Consider the following 23,387-nt stretch of genomic DNA (forward strand, 5'->3'; position numbering starts at 1 on the left):
GCACAGCACCACCAGGATGGATCCCCCCTGGACCACTTGAACCTCCACACCGATCTCACCCATCTTCCCATCCTTGTCTACCAGATTGGGCTGTTTATCAGCTATGACAACGCCACCAAGCAGCTGGACACCGTGTATGATGTCACCCCTGAACTGGCTCAGGCATTTCTGGAGAGGATCCGCTGCTCCAGCTTTGACATGAGGAATATCTCCACTATCCACAGGCAAGAGTGACCCTGGGCCCTACCAATATTTGGTCCAAGGGCTGGGGAGATGGCTCAGTTAGGAAAGTACTGGGCCAATTAGCATGAGGGTCTGAGTTAAATTCCATGGCACCTAGGTAAAAGCTAGGTGTGCCAGCATGTGTAGTCCCATTATTGAGGGTGGATACCAGGTGGAGAAGGAGTATCCTGGATCTGGCAAGCCAGTCAGGCTAGGTAACTGATGAACTATAGGCTCACTGGGAGACCCTGTCTCCAATAGGTAAGGTGGAAAGAGATTTAGGAAGACACTTGATGTTATCCTCTGGCCTCCATGTGGATACACACATGAGAATGCACACTTACATGCATGTATACATGCATGCACACACAAATGCAGCATTAAGTACCAGATACCTTGGAGTGACTACAAATACAGGGTTCTCTGGTAATAGCCCCACACTTCTCTGTGTATGTGAGGAGAGGGATTTGCTCTCAAGGGCTCATGGCCCTTTGGAATGTTTGGAAAGGGAAAAGGAACAAATCCTTGAGCATCTCCTAGAGACCAGGCATTTTCTATCATCTCTCCTGTGTTTCTTCCAGCCCTGAGCTGGAGCTAGGCCATCTTCACTAGTCAGGGTGCCATTGCAAGGTGAATGTGACGTTTCCATCAGTTTGGGGCAAGTGTTGGAGGCAGCTGGTGGGTTCCATATTTGAGGAAATCCCTTATGTCAGGCTGCCAGCTGGGGAGCCCTTGGATGATGTCAGCTCTAGATCTAGTTATGGCACCAAGATCTTCATCTTTAGTCATTTCCAGGCAGGGGTGCCTCATCCTAGAGGGAGGGAAGGGTCACACAAGGGAGGACGTGGTGAGAACCATCTGTTCTAGCTTGATTTTTGTTGCTTTGATAAAAATACCATGACCAAGAGCAACTTTGGGGTTTATCACATCTTAGAGCTTGTAGTCCATCTTTGAAGGAAGGCATGACAGAGATTCAAGGTGCCTTGAATCAACCTGGAAGCAGGAACTGATGCAGAGACATGGAGGAGTGCTGCTTACTGGCTTTGCTTCCTATGGCTTGCTCACCCTGCTTTCTTATATAACCCAGGATGTCTTCTGCCCAGGGATAGCACCACCCATAATGGACTGGATCCTCCTACATCAATCGTTATTCAGAAAAATGTCCTAAAGACATGTCTCCAGGCCAAACTGATAGAAACATTTCTCAATTGAGGTTTCTTCTTCTGAGATGACCCCAAGCTGTGTCAAGTTGACAAAAAACTGTTCAGCACACAATCTTCTCCCCATCATCTCAGGTTCTTGGCTGTCACTTCCTGAATTACCTTAAAATCTTTCCAATTGATCTTGTAGAGTGGGAGTTCATCTGGGACTATGTTACAATCTTCCCATCCATAATGGAGTTCACCCATTAACATGGATCCTATTTTATTATTTTATACACACAAAAATAACCTGGTAATTAAGGACATGGACCCAGAGCTAGACTTCTTGGGTTTAATCCTGGCTCTGCTACATATTATCACCTCTCTGTATCTTTCTTTATCCATATATAAAATGGGAGACAGGAATCACCCTGCCTCATTAGGGCTTGGTAGAGGTGACAGACACATTGACACATCATGGTGGAAGCAAGTGACAGAGCAAAGCTATTCACCTTATGGCACCCATGATGCAGAGAGGTGTGTGTATGTGTGGGATAAATATATTAGGACAAAATATGCCCTTCCAGTTACCTACTTCTTCTAGCAAGGCCTTGGCTCCCAATGTCCGCACCACCTCCAATAGCCTGTGATACTGTGCATCTATCAATGGACTAATGTGATGAGGAAATTTGAGCCCTTGTGATTTAATCATCTCCCAAAGAGAACCCACCTCTGAACATCACTGGGCTGAGGACTAGATCTGCATTGTATGAGACATTGAAGGACATTCGAGATTGAAACTACAAGGTTGGGGAGATGGCTCCGTAGGTAAAGACACTATTTATGCAAAGGTGAAGATCTGAGTTCAAATCCCAGAACCTACATAAAAGCTGGACATAGAGTGTGAGCATCTGTAATCCTAGCTATTCTATGTAGAGATGGGGGAAAATAGAGACAGGAAAACCTGGCACGTACATCCATGAATTCCATCCTTAACCAGATGGAAGGTGAGGACTAACCCGAGAGGTTGTACTTTCACCATCTCATTCTGTGGCACTCACATCTGAATTCACACACAAGTGTGTGCAACCCACAACGTGCCCCTCCCCATGAATAAAAACCCTGTAACAAGTATAGATTGCAGAATGGATAAACTGTGTGACTAACATGCCCATTACCTTCTATACATGTTTGTGTGGATGATGAAATGCTTAGAATCTAGTCTGAACAGTGTTCCCTGTTGTTAACTAGAGTCACCATGATCTCCAGAACTTACTCCTCTTGTCTAACTGAAATTTTGTGTCTATTGACATCACTCCCCCGGGGTTCCTGGTAACCTGGAAACCTACTCTTTCTAGAGCTTGACGGTCTTTGTGTCCATGGCTAAATATGTCAATATCTCTGACAAGGTTGGGCCAGGCTGCGGGTAGTCAACCAGCTGGTCTGGCCGTGTTGAGCTGGATAGTCTTAGTATTATCTCAAGAACATTTGCTAATGAGTGAGTGCTTAGTACCTGCCAGGAAGACACATTACTGGACCTGCATGTCCTTACTTTACTTTCACAGTCACCTCATTCCTTCATTGCCATATTTCCCATGATGCATTGTGATGAATAGAGAACCAAGTTACTGAGAATTCTGAGAGACAGGCTCGTCCTGTACTGTAGCCCTCAACATGCACTGTTGTACGAAGCAACCTCAAAGAGCACTCAAGTTATTCACCTGGGGCAGATATATTCAGGATGGGCCTTCAAACTCTAGTTGGCCTGAGTCTGTTCCCAGCTAGACTGGAGCTTGCATTCCTCTGCTCCCACATTATTCTGTTTCTTTTCTTCTGAAGTCTTAGCATCACCTGAGTAGATAGGTAGGTGGAAAAGCCACCTACAACCCTCTACTGTCTGCTCCCAGTGAGTCACCTCCTCCAGCCTTGGTTGCCACCAGCCAGGGACCAGGCATTCAAACACAAGAGCCTGGAGGTGCCATTCCACATTCGACCCATACCAGGGGCTAATGAAAACTAATCTTGGGGTTGTTGAGAGACAAAGATGCAGGCAGAGGGCACAGGATTAAGCAAGTGAGTGATGGCCACGTTCATGGTCTGCACTGCTCCTAGCTCTGAGCAACCCCACCAGCCTCCTTTATCTTCTCACACAGGTTGGGGCTGTTGGTTTGTTTCTATGATGGTCTGGAGCTGCTGGACGCCACCCTGGCCCAAGTCCTTCTCCACCAGATGCTCAAGTGCAGCCACCTGCAGGGCTTCCAGGCTGGCATCCAGAAGGTACAGATGAGATGAGGGCCACCGGGGCCTTGGCCTCAGTTTCACCAGTTTGCCTGGCTTTTGAGAACAAAAATGTGTTAAACAGTCTAACCCTGGCACATGGCATCTTCAATCTTGGGGTAGAGCATAGGAAGGAATTACAAACAAAACAAAACACTGTACAGGAAACATGGATGTGTTGAAACACAATCAGAACAGCCACAGCCAACGGAAAAGAAGGGTCATCCGGGAACCTTAACATTGGTACTGAGCTCAGCTTGTGGGTCTTAAGTGCAGATCTGCTCAGAGGTCTGGGGCGAGGCCAGCAGTGCTGACAAGTGGCTGAGGGACAGACAATGCAATCAAAGCACAAGAGGCTCTGCCAGCCTCCACACCCGGGACTAATGCTATTGGTCTAGGGAAGTGGCTGAGCACATCATATTTCTAATCAAGTTCAGAGACCCAGCATGGTGGCACAGACCTGTGATCCCAGCTGCTTGGCAGTTTGAAGCAGGGCTGTCACAAATTCAGAGTCAGCTTGAATAAGACCTTGTCTCAAAAAACAAACAAACAAACAAACAAACAAAACCCAACCCCCCCAAATTAGATATAAAAAAAGGATTTAGGGATGTAGCTCAGTGGTAGAATTCTTGCACAAATTGTGTGGGTCCCTAAGTTTAACCCTGAGAATAGTAGGGGAAAAATTGTTGCCAGGGCAAGGGCCAAGCTAATGACCCAAGTTTGATCCCGGGACCCCACATGGTGACAGGAGAGAACTGACTGTACCTGAATGCTGTGGTACATGAGTGGCTCACTTCTCCATGAATGAATGAATGATGGAAATCTCCAGATGGTCCCAGCATAGGCAGGATGGAGGAACCCTGGGTGAATGTCTGTTATTTACTGAGCTCTAGACTTGTGTCTGGGTCAAATTAGCAAATACAGATGGCTCACTCTCCCGCACGCATCCTTTTCTTTCTGTTTTTTTTTTTTTTCCATGAAGTCTGGTTATGTATCCCAGGCTGGCCTTGAATTTGCAATCCTCCTACCTCAGCCACCTGAGTGCTGGGATTTCAAGCATGTGTCACCATAGCTAGGCTTCTTATTTCTATTTTTTTCCCATTCAAATTTCAGATCGCTCTTTTCATAATTAAAAATTAGAACCATCACATTATAATACTATTAAAAGAAAATCTTGGTAAAGCCACCAGTAATTCCACAGTGGTTTTTTTCCACATATAATTCCAAATACCTGGTTACATTTGGCATCTCCCACCATGGTCTACTTGTCAAAGCCTATTTTTGTGCTCAAGGAAAAATTCTTACGTTTAAGCAAAACTAAGAAAGAAAATAACTGTATTTTGTGGCCATAAGAAAGGCAAATGCAATTAGACATGGAGTGGGGGCCACCTTCAGTTACCGAAACAGGTTAGGGGCATGGAGCTCAGCAGTCCTCAGACTTGAGGGTTCATTGGTTTGACTCCTTGCAGCGCGCACTTCTGGGTTCTGTGCCACCGGCTGATTCTTCAGGCTGTGGCCTGGAATTGTGCATTTCTAGCCACCATATGACATTGCTGGTGCCTGGGACCACTGCAGTGCTCTCTTCCGTGGCCTGGGAATAGCACTAGGGAAGGGAGCCTGCTAAAGTGAGAGCCCTAACCGGTTTCTTCCTCATAGCTCTGCTGCCCCCCAGTGGCAACTTCAAGATTGCATATATAAAGGTTAGGCATGTGTGACTGAAATGAATGTTGTTTATACAAATTCAAGTATTAAAACAGGTCACTATCCTCATATTTTGCATTTATTAATTATTTTTCCTTATTTCTTTATTGTGTTCGTGTGTGCGTGTTTATGTGTCAGAGAACACTTGAGAGTCAGTTATTTTTATCCACTTTGTGGATCCAGGGATCCAACCGAGGTCATGAGGCTTGGTGGCTGAAGCACCTCACTGACCTCTCCTCATCATTGTCGTCATCATCATCGTCATCGTCATCATCATCTATTCTTATAATTAATTTGTACAGAGGCTATGACACAGTTGGTGAATTTATTACCTTCCTTACCAGAATCAGGAATTCTTGACTGTGACTAGGGAAGTGTGGTACAATAAAATTAATCAATAAGATAATCTTAGAACATACAGACTTGTGCAACATATTATTTAAGAGGAAATATAAAGCATGAAGTAGTTCTGTTCATATTATAAATGTGTAGGAACTTCACACTGGTATGTCAAAGCCAGAGGGCCAATTGGGAAGATCCACAAGGCCTTCCTTCCTCCCTCCCCTCCCTCTGTCCTTCACTCCTTCTTATTTCCTCCCTGCTCTTCTTCCTTCCTTTCCTCCCTTCCCCTCCTTTCTTTCCCCTTCCTCTCTCTTTTCTTCCCTACCCTCCTCCTTACTTTCTTCCTATCCTGTTCTTCCCACCTTTGGAAAGTGTCCTGTGACCAAGCCCTATGCTCCTTTGCTTCTTTCTGTAGTTACTTCCATGAGTTTGGATTTTCACTTTATCTTTCTTGAATTGCTGTGACTTATTTTTTATGCAGATTATATATTACCGTGAGAAATCCCCTGGATAGTTCACAAAAGGAAAGCAACCAAATATATGGATATAGAGTTCAAGATCACAACAGGAAAATTGACGCTGCAAATTGTGATGGAGTTACAAGGGAATAAAATTCTTTCTGCCATGCTTGGAGGTTGATTTAACAACACATTAATATTGAAATGAAACCCAAAGTGAATTTTCAGCACGTGAAAGCCAGGCCTGGAGGAGATGTTCTCAGGGGGCCAGTCACTGTCTGGCCATGAGCAAAAATCCCTTGCTTTGCTGTCTCTGAGCCCTTGTCTAGAGAGGGTGGTATGGAGTCCTTATATCTAGGATGTGGTCTGAGGGAGTCACTGCCTTACTTTCTATCAAGGCTCATGCCCACTTGTTATCCTTCCAGCTCAAGGCCAACCTCCTGGACATTGCTACAGAGAACCAGACCCTCAATGAGACCTTGGGCTCTCTGTCAGATGCAGTTGTGGGTTTGAGCATCAGTGAGCTGGACTCCCTCTCCCCCGAGGCAGTGCAGAGCGCCATCTCTACCCTCAACCAGGTTAAAGGCTGGAGCAGAAGCCAGATCCACATCTTGTCTGCCAAATACTTGGTCCAGGAAAAGGTCAGCTGGAGCCCTCAACCTTCGAGTGTGATGTTAATCAGGTTGCTGTGACAAACTAACACAAGTTCAAACAACAGACATTTCCTTCTCCCAGTTCTGGGAAGCCTCATTTTGAGGCTGGTTGTGGACAACAGCTGTCTATGTATTTATGTGATTTCTGTGACAGCAAGCTTGTGTGTCTCTCTGTCTCTGTCTCTTGGCAAATACACACATTCTTATTTATGCAGATTTGCATGGGGACCAGAGGGATGCTGGAATGTCTTCTTCAAGCATTTCTCTACCTTGTTTTATTGAGACAGGTTCTCTCATTGGACCTGGAACTTGCCATTTAGCTAGACTGGCCAGGCAGCCAGCCCAAAGGATTCACCTGTCTCTACCTCACACCCCCAAATGCTGGGGTTGCAGGCTGACTACCATGGTCATTTTCTTATGTGGGTGACCAAACTTCGGGTTCTCATTGCTTGTGCAGAAAGCTCTTTGCCTATTGAGAGCCCTCTTCCCAGCTCTGTTTTCTCTTCTGGTAAGGGCATTAATTTTTATCAGTTCATGACCCTGCCTAACTCTAATTATCTCATGACTTAGATTTTCCACTCCTGTGGTAAAACACATTACCAGGAACAACTTAGGAGGAAATGGTTTTTCTGGCGTACTGGTAACAGCCCATCATCACGGGAAGCCAAGGCAGGAACCTGGAGACAGGAACTGAAGCAGAGGCTATGGAAGTATGCTTCTCACTGGCTGCTCCCCACAGCTTGCTCAGCCTGCTTTCTCATACAACTCAAGACCTCCTTCCTACAGGCAGTACTACCCACATCAATCATCAATCAAGAGAATACCAGACAGACTTACTTAGAGGCCAGTTGAGTGTCTGTCTCAATTGAGTGTCTGTCTTTCCAAATGACTCTAGCTTATGTTAAGTTGGCATAAAACTAATCAAGATATCCCGTGACCTCATTGCAGCCCAATACCATCACACAGGGGTTAGACTTCACCATCTGAATTTTGTGGGAGAATGCAAACATTCTGTTTGTAACAGTCAGCCATGTGCACATACAGAAGAAGCAACTGTACAGAAGAGTGGAGGAGGTAACTGGAATTTGAATCTTTATCCTGTTATCTACCTGTTGTGTGACATTAGGCAATAGCTTAATTTCTCTTTGCCTCATTATATTTTAAAATGGGGTAGGAATAGTTCCTCATAGCACTGCTGCAGATTACTCAAGCAGTGCACAGGACAGTGACTGAGCATCGGGGGAAGTAATAGGCTATGAGTCCTTTGAGAGAGCTGCTAGGAGCCTTGGACATTTGCTGGACACACCCTAGGATTTCTTCTTCGTTTTTAAGGCTGCTGACACACCTTTGAGCTTGCATGTGAGCAGGATTTTAATGGCTGTGACAGCTACCTGAGCGAACCAGGCTAAAGGAGGCACACCCAAAGCTTTGTGGGTTAGAGATTGCAGTCTGCGGGCAGCTGGCTCTCTTGCTTTGAGTATGAGGCCACAGAAAACATCATGACTGAAAGACTATGTGCGTGCAGTATAGGCCATTCATCTCATGGTGGCCAGGAAGCTATATTTCCCTGAAAATGTTCTAAAAGACATGTTTGGATGGTGCTTTATTAGTCTCTTAGGTGTCTCTGATACAGGCTGGCAGGCAGGATTACCCATCACACTGGTGTCAGGAAGTGACGCTGTTTTGTCTCTGCCCTGGGCTACAGAGAGGGAGCTGTGAGGGAAGAAAGTGCTGTTTGGAGGGCAGGGGCCTTGGTCCACACTGGAGTGGTTCTGTTGGACTTTCTTATGGTATGTGTGTGGAGAGTTGTCTCTATGTTGGGTCCAGTTAAAAAGGCTCCACACTCCAGAGACTTGGTTCTTAAGCACTTAGGTGTCCCACTCTTTCTGTTCACACGCTTAGTCACTTCCTAGGATGTCAAATGGCTCTTGACAGATGGATTGGGACCAATTCCAGTATGAAAATAATAACAGACATTTATGAAGTACTTATTGTATTGTTCTAAGTGGGTTAGCAATTTAGTCTTCCTATCATCCCAATGATCTCAATGGGGTGTTAACTATCTTCATTTCTGAGGTTACTTACAAGGGGCACAGAGAATGAAAGGAACTGGGTTGTCAAAGTCACAGTGGAAGGCAAACATTGAGGGCAAAGGCCAAGGCATCTGCTTTGGAGTCTGCTTATGAACGCCATCTCCACCATGGCACAATGACCATTGTACTGGCTAGTTTTAGTTTCATGTCAACTTGACACAAGCTAGAGTCATCAGAGAGGAGGGAGCCTCCATTAAGAAAATGCCTCCATAAGACTGGGCAGAAGGCAGGCCTGTAGAACATTTTCTTAATTAGTAATTGATGGTAGAGAGCCCGGCTCATTGTGGGTGGTACCATCCCTGGGCTGATGGTTTAGGGCTCTATAAAAAAAAAAAAGCAGGCTGAGCAAGCCATGGGGGAAAACCCAGTAGGCAGCATCCCTCCATGACCTCTGCATCAGCTCCTGTCTCCAGGATCCTGCTCTCCTTGAGCTCTTGCCCTGACTTCCTTCAATGATGTACTAAATGTGGAAGTGTAAGCCAAATAAACCCTTTCCTCCCCAACTTGGTTCTGGGTCATGGTGTTTCATCACAGCAATGGTCACCCTAATGACGACAACCATGGTTCACTCATGTCCACTTTTGTACTCAAGGCCAAGGCCAGCATTTGTCTTGTTCCTCTAGGTTCATGGTGACTTCTTTTTGAGGCTGTGAAGACTTTGGCTTTTCTGGATTGTGACTGAGGTTCTGGGGTCCATGATGCAATTTTTCTGTGCAAATAATTCCAGGCAGTAGAGGGAGGTTGTTACATTCCATCCCTGTCCTGGACAGAGGGGCTGGTCTCTTCCCTAGTGTCAAATAGCAAAAGCCCAAAGTCCATAATGGCTTAAGGGCTGCCACTTTTTTTTTTATTATGTTCACTATGGGCTTGGGAAGAATAGCAGTCCCCACCCGAGAGCTTATCACAGCATCCTGTTTTGGTATTTAATTCTCTTTCCTGATAAAAGGAAGGCCCATGTGTGCAGCATCCACCTTGCTTCCCATCGGGCTCCTTGGCTGCCACCCATCCTGGTACCTGCATCAGGCTGGCCTAGTAAATGTCTGAGAGAGCAAGGTTCTCTTGGCTGTTTCTCTGCTAGGTGCTGTCCTTCTACAACGTCAGCCATATGGGTGTGCTGCTGGCAGGAGTCAGCACACAAGCCTTCTACAACATGGACCACAAGGATCTCTGGCAGGTCCTGAGAAGCCCTGTTTCCCAGCATGTGTCCGATCTATCACCTGTCCAGCAGCAAGGTATCCTCAGCAAGGTGAGAGGTAGCTGTCTAGGCCTTAGCCACATGGCTTACAGATGGTGTGGTTTTCAGAGTCTGTGACTATGCTATGACTTTGGGCTGTTTATTTTGGCTGGGGTTATATTGGCAGTTGGTGTGTGGGGTGTTCTGAATCCAGAACATGTGCCCCCTGGCGCTGCATCTTCCCTTGCAGACAGAGTGCCTTTGGCCACACTACACTCTCCTCAGGCCCCTTTGCTTTCCTAGCCAGTCTGACATGGAAGACTTTTCTCAAACCAAGCTTCCTGATTGGATTTTAGATGATGATGATGAGTTTTAAGGTGGGATCTATGTAGCACTCAGGCTGGCCTTGGACTCTACCCTTTTGCCCTACAGGCACACACCATCCATCACAGTTGGCTCTAAAAACATTCCAAAGATTTGTATGAATCCTGGAGTTCATAGAGTGAACTTGAATTGATCATTTGAGCATTTTTTTCTACCTTTGTCTACTGTGTTCAATTACAAAATCTGCAAAGAAACCAAACCCGAGGTGTTGGAAAACAGGAAGGCTTTGTGGAGTGGTTAAAATAGACTATGGATTTATTACTTGCTTTTTGGGTGGGTCATTTTGACCCAAATACCTGATGTAAATAAGTTAAGGGGAGGAAGGATGGATTCAGGGTGTCAGTTCGTGGTGGCTTGGACAGAGAGAGCATCATGGCAGTAGGAGTGTGGCTGGGAAGAGCAGTTCACTTCATGGCTGGTCAGAAAGCAGAAAGCAAGACAGGAAACTGGCAGGGGCAGTATATCCCCAAAAGATCTGTCCCCTGCTGACCCACCTCCTCCAGATAGGTCCCACCTCTTAAAGTTCCCTCAATACCCCCCAGAATAGTGCTACTATCTGGGGAAGCTAGTTTTCAAAATGTGCAGTCAAGAGGGGCTGTTCATATTCCATCTCTAACAGTGGGTTGGGAGTGACAGAGTCACACTGAGCAGCTTTCAACTCACCACTTTTAAGCCTCTGTTTGACCACTTGTAAAATGGGGGTGATAACAGTTCCTACTTCATGTGGTTGTTAAGCAGATCAAGTAAGCTTTATGGCCTGGGAAGCAGTGTCCAGATACACCCAGAATTCAGTCTCCCATTGTCTTTCCTCTCAATTTCCACAGCTGATGGAAGCAGAAGATGCCCCTGCTTCAGGCATTGTGGAGGTGCCAAGAGCTCTCTTTAAGGAAGTCTCTCTCTATGATTTGTGGAAAGAATCCCGGTTCAATACTACGGTCCTGAAGGAGAAGGAGCTCCGAAGGAGCCAGGTAGGACTGAAGTGCTCACAGATCAGTTTCCTTCTATGGTGCGGGAAATGGAAGCCAGGGCCTCCCATGTGACAGGTGAGCTCGTTTTTTTGCTGAGTTACATCGTCAACTTTGGACATGCACATCTCACTATTGTCTTTATGGGAATGATTTGTTTAGAGTCAGATTGATAAAGACACTTTATTTTTGTTATTGAGCCTAGGAAGCACAGTAGTGTGTGGTAAGAAGTTAGACAAAGTGCAGATGAATTCTGATGGCCATTTATTAGCTGCGGGGAAGTGACTTCTTACATGGCCTCAGTTGTCTTTATGTCCAAAATGAGGATGATTATGGGCAACTATTGTGATAGAAGACACCCAGCAGGAGCAGCATGCTGTGAATGTCACCTACCATTACATTTATGGTTAGATAGTGCCAGCATCCAGGCTGCTGGGAAAGGATGGTGTTATTGAGACTGATACCTGGCCATGGAACCTTCCCTGACTTTCTGTTGAATTAGTCACTTTCGTTTTCACTTGCTTCTGAAGTGATTTATTTTGTTTGTGTGCATGCCTGTGTGTGTGTGTGTGTGTGTGTGTGTGTGTGTGTGTGTGTACTTGTGTGTGAAGGCCAGAAATCAACCTCAGGTGCCTTTCTCGGTACCCTTTAGTTGGCTTCAGCTGTAACCTAGAACTTGCTGATTCAGCTAGACTGGCTGTCCAGGGAACCTGCCCCCTGCCCAATGTCTTTAGCACCAGCGTAACCAAACCTTGCTTCTTTCTGTGGGTTTTGGGGATCAAGCCCTTGTCCTCATGCTTGTGTGGAAAAGTGCTTTTTTTTTTTTTTTTTTTTTTTTACTGAGCCCAGCTATCACATCTGAAATGTGTGTGTGTGTGTGTGTGTGTGTGTGTGTGTGTTGGTCAGTCTGAGTATCAGTCTTCATCTTCCATCTTCCTTGAGACAAGGTCTCTTGTTCACTGAGACATACTCCAAGTTAACTGGTTGTCTTAGTTAGGGTTTCTATGGCTGGGACAAAACACTATGACCACAAAACAAGTTGTGGAGGGAAGGGTTTGTTTGGCTTACACTACAGCATTGCTGCTCATCACTAAAAGAAGTCAAGGCAGGAACTCAAACAGGGCAGAATACTTGAGGCAGGAGCTGATGCAGAATCCATGGAGAGAAGCTGCTTACTGGTTTGCTTTGCCCACCTTCTTATAGGACCCAGGGCCACAGTCCAGGGATGGCAACACCCACCATGGGGTGAGTGCTCCCCATTGATCACTAACTGAGAAAACGCCTTACAGCTGGATCTCATGGAGGCATTTCCTCAACTGAGGTTCCTTCCTCTCTGATGCCTCTAGCTTGTGTCAAGTTGACACACAAAATCACCCAGGACACTGGCCTAGGAGTTTGCAGAGATTTCCTTGTTCCTGTCTTCCATCTCCCCGTAGAGGAACTGGGATTACATATGTGTGTCACAGTGCTCAGCTTTTACATGGGGTTGGGAGATACAAGCTCAGGTTCTCATGCTGTGTAGTAAGCATGTTACCCATGGAATCATCTCTCTAGGCTCTGGAAATGTTTATCAAGCACTGACTTGCCATGTTCCCAGACACTCAGGAACCAGGAATGTGGAAGTGAACAAAAACAGAAGGTGTCTTCTGTGGGTTCGTTCACAAGGCTGGACAGTGTTACAGTATTCCATTGCCTTGTGAGAAACCACTGCCAGGTTCAGAAGCTGGGAGGCCTGTTTTAGTTTGGAAAATCATCCTTCTGTGGATGACCTCGAGGTGTTTTCATGCTAGCAGCTGGGCTAATGGAGTTTTCATCTCCTGAGGTTGTTCCTGTGAGAGGGTTCCCGGGCGTACTGTCCTTGGAAACCTCAGGGGCCATACACAGAGCACCTGGAATGTCCCTCTACTCCAAAGCTTTGTTTGTCCAGGCCTTTATGAGACTTTGAGGCCCTCAGCTGTCACATACCAGAATCCTCTGTCTAACTCTAGCTCATAATTTACTGCATTTGGGGAATTATGTGCAAAGTTTTAGAGTCTATAAAATAGACAAATGTCGTACTTGATCGCTTCTGCAAGTTAGGTATTCTGTGAAATTTCATTCCTTAAAACAAATGACTCCCCTGCCTATGCTCTAGCATTGTAGAGTGCTCATCTGGGAGAGCTTGAGGGGAGTGTGTGCTGTGGGCATGAACTCCTTTATTGATGTTACTTTCTGGTCCATGCTGGTTGCATCATTGTTGCTGTTCTGCTTCAGGACTAGCAGGTGAGCACACAAAGAGGAACCACACGGAGTCCTTCACAGGGCAGCAGCCTCATACATCTAGGTAGTAAGACTCCAACCCTAAGACGCCAACCCTGCCACTCTATGCTTCTGCTCCTAACTCAGCCTTCCTAATGCTGTGACCCTTTAACACAGTTCCTTATTCTGTGAGACCTCCAATCATAAAATTATTTTCATTACTACTGAATGACGGGAGATGTTATTCTGTATAGTTTCTTTTATTGGTTGAAGAATAAAGCACTGTTTGGCCAATCAGGCAGGAAGATAGGTGGGACTAGGAGACAAAGAGAATTCTGGGATGTGTAGGCAGAGAGGAGTCGTCATGTGACCCTGGCAAGAGAGGACACTTCAGGCAGTCTCTGGAAAGATAAGACCATGTAGAAATACATAGATTAGTAGTTATGGGTTAATAATTAAGGCAGAGCTAGCCAATAAGAAGTCCTAGTCATCGGCCAACAGATATATAACTAATATAGCCTTTGTGTGTTCATCTGGGGCTGACGTGGCTATGGAATCAGGTTGGCAGAAGAAACATCCATCTTGAACTGAATAACTGTGCTACATTTATGAATTATAATGTAAATATCTGATATACAGGTGGTCTTAGGTAGTTATGGAGTCATAACCCACAGGTTGAGAACCACCGCTATAGAGCATGGAGAATTATCTGGACTGTGGCAGGCTGTGCTCTGAGATTGCTCCTGACATTATTTCAAATTCTGGCTCAGCCACTTGGTAGTTAGAGGGCCATGGGTTAACGGTATTATTTATTCAGCCGCTTCCCCTCCCCTCTGTAGGATGAGATCACAGTGTGTGTTCCCCACAGGGCCCCAATGCACTGGACCCCACTACCTACTTCTGTCTGCTCTCTCTTCCCCCAGGCCTTGTTCCTGTATGAGCTTCTGGAGAAGACCACAGAAAGGCCTGAGGAGATCCTGAGGTAGGGCAGTGTGACAGCCTGGCCTGAATAGCCCTTTGAAGCCTTCTCTAGGGAAGCCTGATTTCCAATCATGCCTGCGGAGCTGTGGGAAAACGCCAAAAACCAAGTGAGGGCCAGTGAGAGGGCTCAGTGGGTTAAGGCACTTACTGCTAAAGCCTGATGACTTGAGTTCAAGCCACACAATCATGTGTTAGAAGAGAGAGCCAAGTCCTGAAAGCTGTCCTCTGTCCTCCACATACACACAGGCATGGATGTGCACGTGGGCACAGACATACACACAGATACACAAACATACACACTAAATGCAATAAAAAGTTAAAAAAAAAACAACTTAAAGGAGGAATATTTTTGGCAGGGGAGGCGGTGGTTCACATCATGGTGGGCCAGGGAACAGAGGGAGACAAGTAGCTATATCCCAAGGACCTTCTCCAGTGACCTACTTCTATTTCTGCCCTATTTCCTGCTTCTAGAATCTTCTCAAATAATACTTTGGGGGCCAAATGCTGAAATTCAGAGCCTGCAAGGACGTTAGAAATCATGATTTAGGGCTATTTAGTGCTCAGCCTGTGTTGGGTGGAGCATGCCTTCTTTGGCTCCTTTCTTCTCCCCCTCCTTACCCTTTCTCAGAGATCCTCATTTTGTTTCCCAGTGCTGGACAGCTGGTGAAAGGTGTGCAGTGCTCACACATCGATGCCATGAGTGCCCACGTCTTCCTGGCCCACTTCCAATATTTTGAGAACAACTTCTCCCTGCTTTCACCAGATCAGGTAGGCACCCCTGGGTGTTTTTCTGCTTCTAGCTCTCTCCTGATGCCAGGGCAGAGCCTTGATTGACTGTGGTGTCTAAAGATATTTATAGTAGGGTCACACAGATACAGATATAATATTGAACTGGCTAGAACAGATATAGAAAACATGTCTTCTCCCAGCTTTCTGGGCAGGTAACAGATCTCATTGAAGGTTCCCTTAGTTCTTATCTATGGGCACAAAGACCTCTGTGTCTCTTACAATACATGTGACATAAAAATACATGAATTCTTAATAGCTTCCTCTCTCTGTGTGTACAAGCATTATGTTACTATATAAATCTATATTATTAAATCAAATAGTTGCACAAGGGCCAAAAGGCTGGCTTAGCAGGTAAAGGTGTTTGCTGTCAAGCCTGGACACCTGAGTTCAAACCTCCCTGGGCCACACATGGTGGAAGGAGAGAACTGACTTATGAAAGTTGTCTTCTGTCCTCTAAACACATGCTGTGGCACAGTTTCTCACACACATAAATGAATAAATATAGTGAAAAATCAAAACAGTAGCATAGTATTCTGTTCTATTCACATGCCGGATGTTTGACTGCCTGTTGAAGGACGTTAAGATGCTAAATGACTCTTTTGTAATCATAAATGAAATTGTTCTCATACTTAAATGTATACATTCATCTTATTATTGACTCAGTTTCCTCAGCTGTTATTGGTCAAAGGAGTGGTACCTATACACCGCGAGGTACTCTGTTACATAAATGGACATTTATGGGGCATTGTCTGTGTTTGATTTCATTATTATTTGTCTAAGTTCCCAGTGTTTACCTTGCAGGTCAATTGTTTGGCATGGAAATACTGGGAAGTTTCAAGATCTTCCTTGCCCCCATTCCTCTTGGCTACCCTCCCGTAAGTGAGCATTGGGCCCCTTTCTGACTCATCCACCAGACGATGATGAGGTTCCCCAGAGTCTGTGATTCTTTCCCCCTGGTTTTGTTAAGGAACCAGATGCAGGGCAGAGAATGCCTTGATATCTCAGGGCCTGAGAGTCTAGGATTATCTGAGCTCTGAGTAGATAGTGTCCACATAGACTCTGTAGATAGGTAGGAGATTTGCTTTCAGACATAAGGCACATCTATGGGAGCATTCTTGCTTACAGGCCATCACTGGGGTGGTGTCTGGTGTTCTTGTTGCCTCTGGTATCAGGGGACAGTGAAGAACAGATGCTGCTTTCCTTCATCCTCTGGTCTTTGTGTAGGTCCCGCTTCCTGGCTTCAGTTCCCACTTCCCGCTGTGTGCGTCTTCTGATCAGCCTGGGGAAGAAGCACTTGGACACCTTGGTTTTAGATCCCCATAAAAGGAGTTTGGTCATCAGGAAGGTGCAACAATGTCTGGTAAGAGAACATCCTGGGAGATACTTTCCCTAGTCCAAAGCCCTGTCCCTTTGATGTGCTTGTGGCTATCTCAGGGAGTGTGTAAGGGACTCAATGGGTCTGCAGTGATGGTTAGAAGTCTGACCTGTGAGACTCAGAACTGGCTATGAAATTATTGTTTGGGGGTGATCTTGGGCATTGATTCTGGAGACTTCCATCTCAGAGAGAGAATGCTGGACAGCTACTGTGGAGGCCTGAGTTCTTTTCAAGCCTTGCCAGCAACTGGTTCTGTGTTTTTAGCAAGCCTTTCCCCTCCTCCATGTCAGCATCCTCATGTGTAAGGTGGGCACTAAAGTACCTCATTCTGCAGCTCGTGTGGGCATAAGTGGGCAATGCATTGCTGAGTGTCAGGCTCTAGGCAGAATACTTGGGAACCAGGAAGTCTCTTTATCTTTACAGACTATGAATGGTTGGCACTTACAGTTCCTATGATGATGGAATGGACTAAGGCCTTTAACACTTAGCGCAGTCCCTGACCCACAGCAAACATACACACATGCTGTGTTTGCCATTTTGAGAAAGAGCTCTGGAGGCTCAGGTGCCCCTTTCTCTGTCATACCAAGATGACTATCTTATGTTGTTGATGAGGGAGCCCAGAACCTTGTGCATCCTAGGCGAGTACTCTACTATTGAGGGGTGTATCCTGCTCTTGATCAAATACACAGTATCCCTGGGCGATCAAATACACAGTATCCCTGGAACAGTAACAATAGCAACAGTCTCCATTTACTAAGTACCAAGCATGTGTTGAGCTGGAAGTTCCCAAGGACCTGAGGCCTGCTTCCCTGTGTGTGTGTGTGTGTGTGTGTGTGTGTGTGTGTGTGTGTGTGTGTGTATGTGGGACCAGACTCAGTGCCATCTTTGGTGGTCTTTGGCAAGGTAGGTGATTTTGATCCAGAAAGCTCTGTGGGGTTTGGGGATGGGAAATGTCCTCAACAGGTCATGAACCTGGGTCTCCCATTAGCTGTCCTTGTTGGTTTCAGAATGGTGTCATTGCGGATGAGTACACTGTGGACATTGTGGGAACCCTGCTGTGCCATCTGCCAGCCAGCTTCATTGAGAGAGGGATCGCACCCAGAGCCTGGGCTACCGCTCTACATGGCCTCAGAGGCTGCATGGCTCTCAGCTCTGAGCAGAAGGCTGCAGTGAGGTTCAGGCTTCTGGAGCAGTGGGGGTAAGGAGGGCCTGCTGATCTGTGGGGGTGTGTCAGGCTGCGTGAGAGTGGCCTGGCCTGGCTGCTTCCACAGAGACTACCAGGCTAGGATGAAAACTGCCACTGACTGAATATGTGACCTTTCTGCTTTGGGCTTCCAATTCCCTGCCAAGACGTTACAGTTACAGCTGGCAGCAGCCTCGTGTGTTCATCGCCAACTCATCTTGGTGGGGAGAGGTGAAAAGACAGTACTTTCGGGCCTAAAGAGATGGCTCTTTGGTAAAGTGCTTGCTGACCAAGCATGAGACCCAAGTCCAGTCTCCAGGAAGCAAGTAAAAAAGCCAGGTTTGAACCTGTCAGTGGTGGTGCACACCATTAATCTCAGCCCTTGGGGGACAGAGGCAGGCGAATCTCTGTGAGTTTGAGGTCAGCCTGGGTTACAGAGAGAGTTCCAGGACAGGCTCCAAAGCTACACAGGGAAATTCTCTCTGGAAAAAACAAAAACAAAAAAGCCAGATGTGATGACATGTACCTGTAATCCCAGCATTGAAGAAACGGGGCTCGCTGGCCACCCTACCTAGCTTACTGGTTGAATTGCAGGCCAACAAGAGACCCTGTCTCAAAAAGACAAGAGGTGACTAGCTTCTGAGGACTAACACCCAAGTTTGTCCCCTGGTCTTCACACACATGTGCACATGTATTCATAGGCACACTCACACACGTACACATAATCACAAGTTATGGTATTTTAAATGTAAGATATTGGTATTACATTATTTTGGAAGTTCCTTTCTGAATGGGGCGGGGATGAAATTCAGTGCTTCATTCCTGTTAGGCAAATGCTTTACCACTGGGCTACATCCCCAGTCCTTGTTATTTTGATACAGGCTTTTACTATGTAGTTCTAGAAGGCCTTGAGTTATGGAGTCCAGGCTAGCCTTGAATTGATCCTCCTGTGGCTACCTCTTGAGTGCCAGGATTGTAGGCATCTGTCACCATAACTGGCAAGAGTAGTTTTTGGTTCATAGACAAACTGAGAGGAAGATAAAGATCCTGTGCTCACCATCTCCTCATATACAGCTTCTGCATTACATCATTTCCTACCAAAACCACATTAGCACCCAACGTCCAGTGTTTACATGAGGGTTCATTCTTGGTATGCATTCATTAGGTTTGGGCAAATGTGTAGTATCATATTCCTCATTAAAGTATCATATTGAGTAGGGTAGTAGTGGCGCATGTCTTTAATCCAGCTCTCGGAAGGCAGAGGCAGGCAGATCTCTGAGTTAGAGGCCTATCTGGAATACAGAATGAGTTCCAGGACAGCAAGGGCTACACAGAAAAATCCTGTAGTCAGATGACATGAATTCGGTCCCTGAAACCCACATGGTGAAGGGACATAATGGATTCCTGTAAGCTGTCTTATGATCTCACATGTGTACCATGGCCTGCACTCTCCCACAATGTAAAAATTACAAAATACCAAAAAAGTGTGTTTAATATTTTTCTGTTGTGTTGACCTCTGCTCTGCTTAGTCAATGCCCCATCCCCGAGTCTCTGGTCACCACTGATAGCTTTGTCTTGTCTGAAGGTCATGTAGTGGGAACCTGCAGTATTTAGCATTCCAAATAGGCTTCTTTCACCTTTCATTGAAGTTTTCTTCCCGTCTTTTCATCTCATTAGCTCCCAATAATACCCCACTGACTGGAGGTATCTGGGATTGTTTTCTCCATTCACCAACTGGAGGGTGCCTCCATGCCTTCTAAGTTTTGGCTATTATAGTTAAAACTGCTATAAACATTTGTATGCAGATATTTTAGGGACATAAGTTTTCAAACCTCTTGTGTAAATGCAGAAGTGTGCAGTTGCTAAGTCACAAGCTAAGGATGTATTTGGCTTTGCAAGAAATCATCAAAATGTCTTTTACAGAGGCTGCCCCATCTTGCACTCAGCATCAGTGAGTGAGAATTTCTATTTATCTACATTATTTCCTGTTGTTGTTAAGATACAGATGATGGGCTGGTGAGATGGCTCATGGAGTAAACATGATTGGTACTAAGGCTGAAGATCTGAATGTGATTTCCTGGATAATTTGGTGGAAGGAAAGAATTGATTCCCTCAAATTGTCCTCTGACCTCCACATGCCTGTTGTGGCATATGTCCTACAATAAATAAATGAGTGTAATAAAAATGAAAAAGATACTGATATTGATCATGAAGAATAATAATAATAATAAGAAGCCTGGATCCAGGTGAATGTGAGATCCTTATAGCAAAGCAGAACTGCCATTTCTCATGTAGAATTTCCTGTTGTGGACCAAACATTTCTTTTTTTTTTTTTAACTTAATTTTTTAATTTAATTTTTTATTTTACATGTTGATCCCAGTTCCCCTTCCTTCCTCCCTCCCTCCCTCCCTTTTACCCTCTCTGTCCCCTCACATGCACCCTGACCACCCTCCCTTCCCATCCCCCCCCCCCAATTCCACATGTAGGGCAATGCCATCCAGGTGGGGTCATGCAAATCTGTCAAGTCATTTGAAGTAGGGACTAGGACTTCTCTCCTGTCTCTAGGTTAAGGCAGAATCCCTCCAGGGGGTTGTGTCCGCAAGGTCCTTTTGTGCACCAGGGATATATCCTGGCTCCACTGTCTGAGGTCCCTTAGACTGCTCAGTCCTTCTGGCTGAGACCCATATTCAGGGGGGCCTGAGTCAGTCCCATGCTGGCTTCCCAGCTATCAGTCTGGGGACCCGTTAGCTCCTCATTGTTCAAGTCGGCTGTCTCTGTGGGTTTCTGTAGTCTGGTCTTGTCCTCTCCGTCTGCATCTGAATTCTAGTTCGACTCAGTGTTTAGATATGGGTGTTTGCTCCTGTTTCCAACAGGCATTAGATGAGGGCTCCATGTATAAGTTAGTTGTTGATCTCACTATCCGGGAAGAGCATTTATGGTAGCCTTTCCATGGTTGCTCAAATTGTTAGTTGGCGGCAGTCTTGTAGGTCTCTAGACCTTTCTTTAGGTTCAGTTTTCTCTTCAAACCAATAATGGCGCCCTTTTTTATGTTCTCTCTCTCTCTGTCTCTATCTCTCTCTCTCTCCTGTCTTCTGTTCCTACCCTGACTTAATCTTCCTAGTCGCATGTGCTTTCCTCTCCTCCCCTTCTCTTTCTCCTACTTCTCTCTCCATTCACTGCCCCCCTCACTTCCCCTGTGCTCTGGGGGACTTGTCCCTTCCCCCTTCTGAGAGAGACTTTATATGAATCTCTTAGAATACACCTTGTATCCTAGTTCCTCTGGTGGTGTGAATTATAGGCTGGTGATACTTTGCTCTAGGTCTAAAATCCATATAGAGTGAGTACATACCATGTTCCTCTTTTTGTGACTGGGTTACCTCATTCAGGATGGTTTCTTCAAGTGCCATCCACTTGCCTGCAAATTTCAAGATTCCATTGTGTAGTATTCCATTGTGTAGATGTGCCACATCTTCTTTATCCATTCTTCAGTTGAGGGGCATCTAGGTTGCTTCCAGGTTCTTGCTATTACAAATAATGCTGCTATAAACATAGTTGAGCACATGTCTTTGTTGCATGGATGTGGATCATTTGGGTATATGCCTAAGTGGGGGATTGCCGGGATGGACCAAACATTTCTATAGTACTGTGCTATCAATCAGTGCTGAGATGGCAGCTTGTAAAAAAGATTTATTTTTATTTTTAGGTGTGTGTGTGTGTGTGTGTGTGTGTGTGTGTGTGTGTGTGTGTGTGAGTGAGTGTGTACATGTGTGCAGGTGCCCATGGATTCCAGAAGAGGGCATTGGATCTCTTGGAGCTGGAGTTACAGGTGATTGTGAATAGCCTGATATGGGTGCTGGAATCCAAACTCCCAGTCTTCTCAAGAGCAGAAAGTGCTCAGTTAATCCATCTCTTTAGCACCTTTTTTTTTCCTTCAGTTTGTAGTTGTTGAGACAGGTCTGGAATTCACTCACTATGTAGCCCAGGCTGACCTTCAGTTCATAGCTTCCTGTCTCAATTAGTTACTGAATTTTGGGAACAAATAGTTTGACAATAGTCATCTGTCACAGGCATTTTGCTATTATCTAACGTGTAAGCGACTCTTCCTGAAATGTTTGTTTCTATTGTTTTCTGACTGTATAGTCTTGGAAAAGCTGCTTAATCTTTGTGCAGTTGTAGTATTTGCACCTGTGGAATGGGGACAGATATGAGTGAAGAACCAGTGACAGTGTACTGAGAATGTAGCAGCTTCCGTCTAAGGGGACTGCAGATGGTAGTGGCTCTTGATAGGCCTGGCTCCCACCTTCATGGAACTTACCATCTTATGGGGTGACACTTGGTAAAAGGGATTGGGAGTCAGGCATGCTGGCACATTCTTTTATTTTCAACATTTGGAGCTAAGAGATCAAGGCTGTAGTGTGAAAACCCATATCAAAACCAACCAGTTAGCCAGCCAGCCAGCCAACCAGCCAACCAGCCAACCAAAACCCAAACACACACACTCCTTTTCCAGCTCAAGGAGGACTCTCTGTGCTAATTTGATTGACTTCTTTTAGAGATGTCACCAAAGATAAATTTCAGTGTAGAAATTTATGATCTGTCTAAGTGGATTCTGGGTCAGTGCCAAGTTCAGGAGATTTTTATTTTTATTGTTTGTGTAAGACAGTACAGTTCCAACAATTTAGTCTTGTTGAGGAAGAGAAGGAGGAGGCACTGCATTATGTGACAGAAACTAGGGAATTCAATTCAGACTAATAAAGTAGGGATTATATGAGTTCAGGAAGAGAATGGGCTGACAGTTCCATGAATGGAACTCCAGGAATGGCTGATCCATGATCTCAAATGGTGTTATTATGGGTATATTCTTTCTGCCACTCCACTCAGCAGGCCTTGGTATGGCCCTCATTTTCTCCATGTGATGACAAGGTTGACCTCTAGGATCTTTCATGGAGAGACACCAGAGAAAAGAAAGAGTCACTTGGTAGTTCTAGCAAAAGCCCCAGGGATGATTCTGATTGGTCAGTTTTACCAAATGCCTATTTTTGTTTATTTGTTTGTTTGTTTGTTGGTCAGAGAAGTGAGAAGACTTGATGGACAGCCTTTCTAGGTTTGAAGTACGGTGGGATGCAAGGGCATCAGATACCCACCATGGCATGCCTTTTCATTTGGTTTCTTGTATCTCTTCCTAGACCACCTCAGAACTGGACAGTGGAGACAACAAAGGACTTGGCACCTTTCTTAGCATTTTTCTCTGGAGATGATTTGCACACAATTGCCACAAAGGTACCACTGTGCAGTATATGAAGAAGGCTGAAGGAATCTAAAAGGGAGAGAAAGTGTGGTTGGTTATAACCTCTCAGGTTTACTGATGGAATCTGTGGTTCTCCAAACTTCTACCAAGTCTCAGGGAGC

General features: G+C 45.5%; 1 protein-coding gene across 1 annotated transcript in view; it reads left to right on the plus strand.

Moving 5' to 3' along the window:
- Otoa (otoancorin) overlaps positions 1 to 23,387 on the plus strand; it is a 67,817-nt gene that overhangs the window by 21,378 nt on the left and 23,052 nt on the right. Inside the window, exons 9-19 of the mRNA XM_051192005.1 lie at positions 85 to 224; positions 3,518 to 3,641; positions 6,568 to 6,783; positions 9,967 to 10,134; positions 11,271 to 11,414; positions 14,573 to 14,631; positions 15,281 to 15,398; positions 16,221 to 16,294; positions 16,644 to 16,779; positions 17,802 to 17,992; positions 23,165 to 23,258. Of these exons, the coding sequence (XP_051047962.1) occupies positions 85 to 224; positions 3,518 to 3,641; positions 6,568 to 6,783; positions 9,967 to 10,134; positions 11,271 to 11,414; positions 14,573 to 14,631; positions 15,281 to 15,398; positions 16,221 to 16,294; positions 16,644 to 16,779; positions 17,802 to 17,992; positions 23,165 to 23,258 (1,464 nt within the window). The remainder of the gene's footprint in view (positions 1 to 84; positions 225 to 3,517; positions 3,642 to 6,567; positions 6,784 to 9,966; positions 10,135 to 11,270; positions 11,415 to 14,572; positions 14,632 to 15,280; positions 15,399 to 16,220; positions 16,295 to 16,643; positions 16,780 to 17,801; positions 17,993 to 23,164; positions 23,259 to 23,387) is intronic.

The sequence above is a fragment of the Phodopus roborovskii genome, unplaced genomic scaffold (genome assembly GCF_943737965.1).
Source record: "Phodopus roborovskii unplaced genomic scaffold, PHOROB, whole genome shotgun sequence".
Lineage (NCBI taxonomy): Eukaryota > Metazoa > Chordata > Mammalia > Rodentia > Cricetidae > Phodopus > Phodopus roborovskii.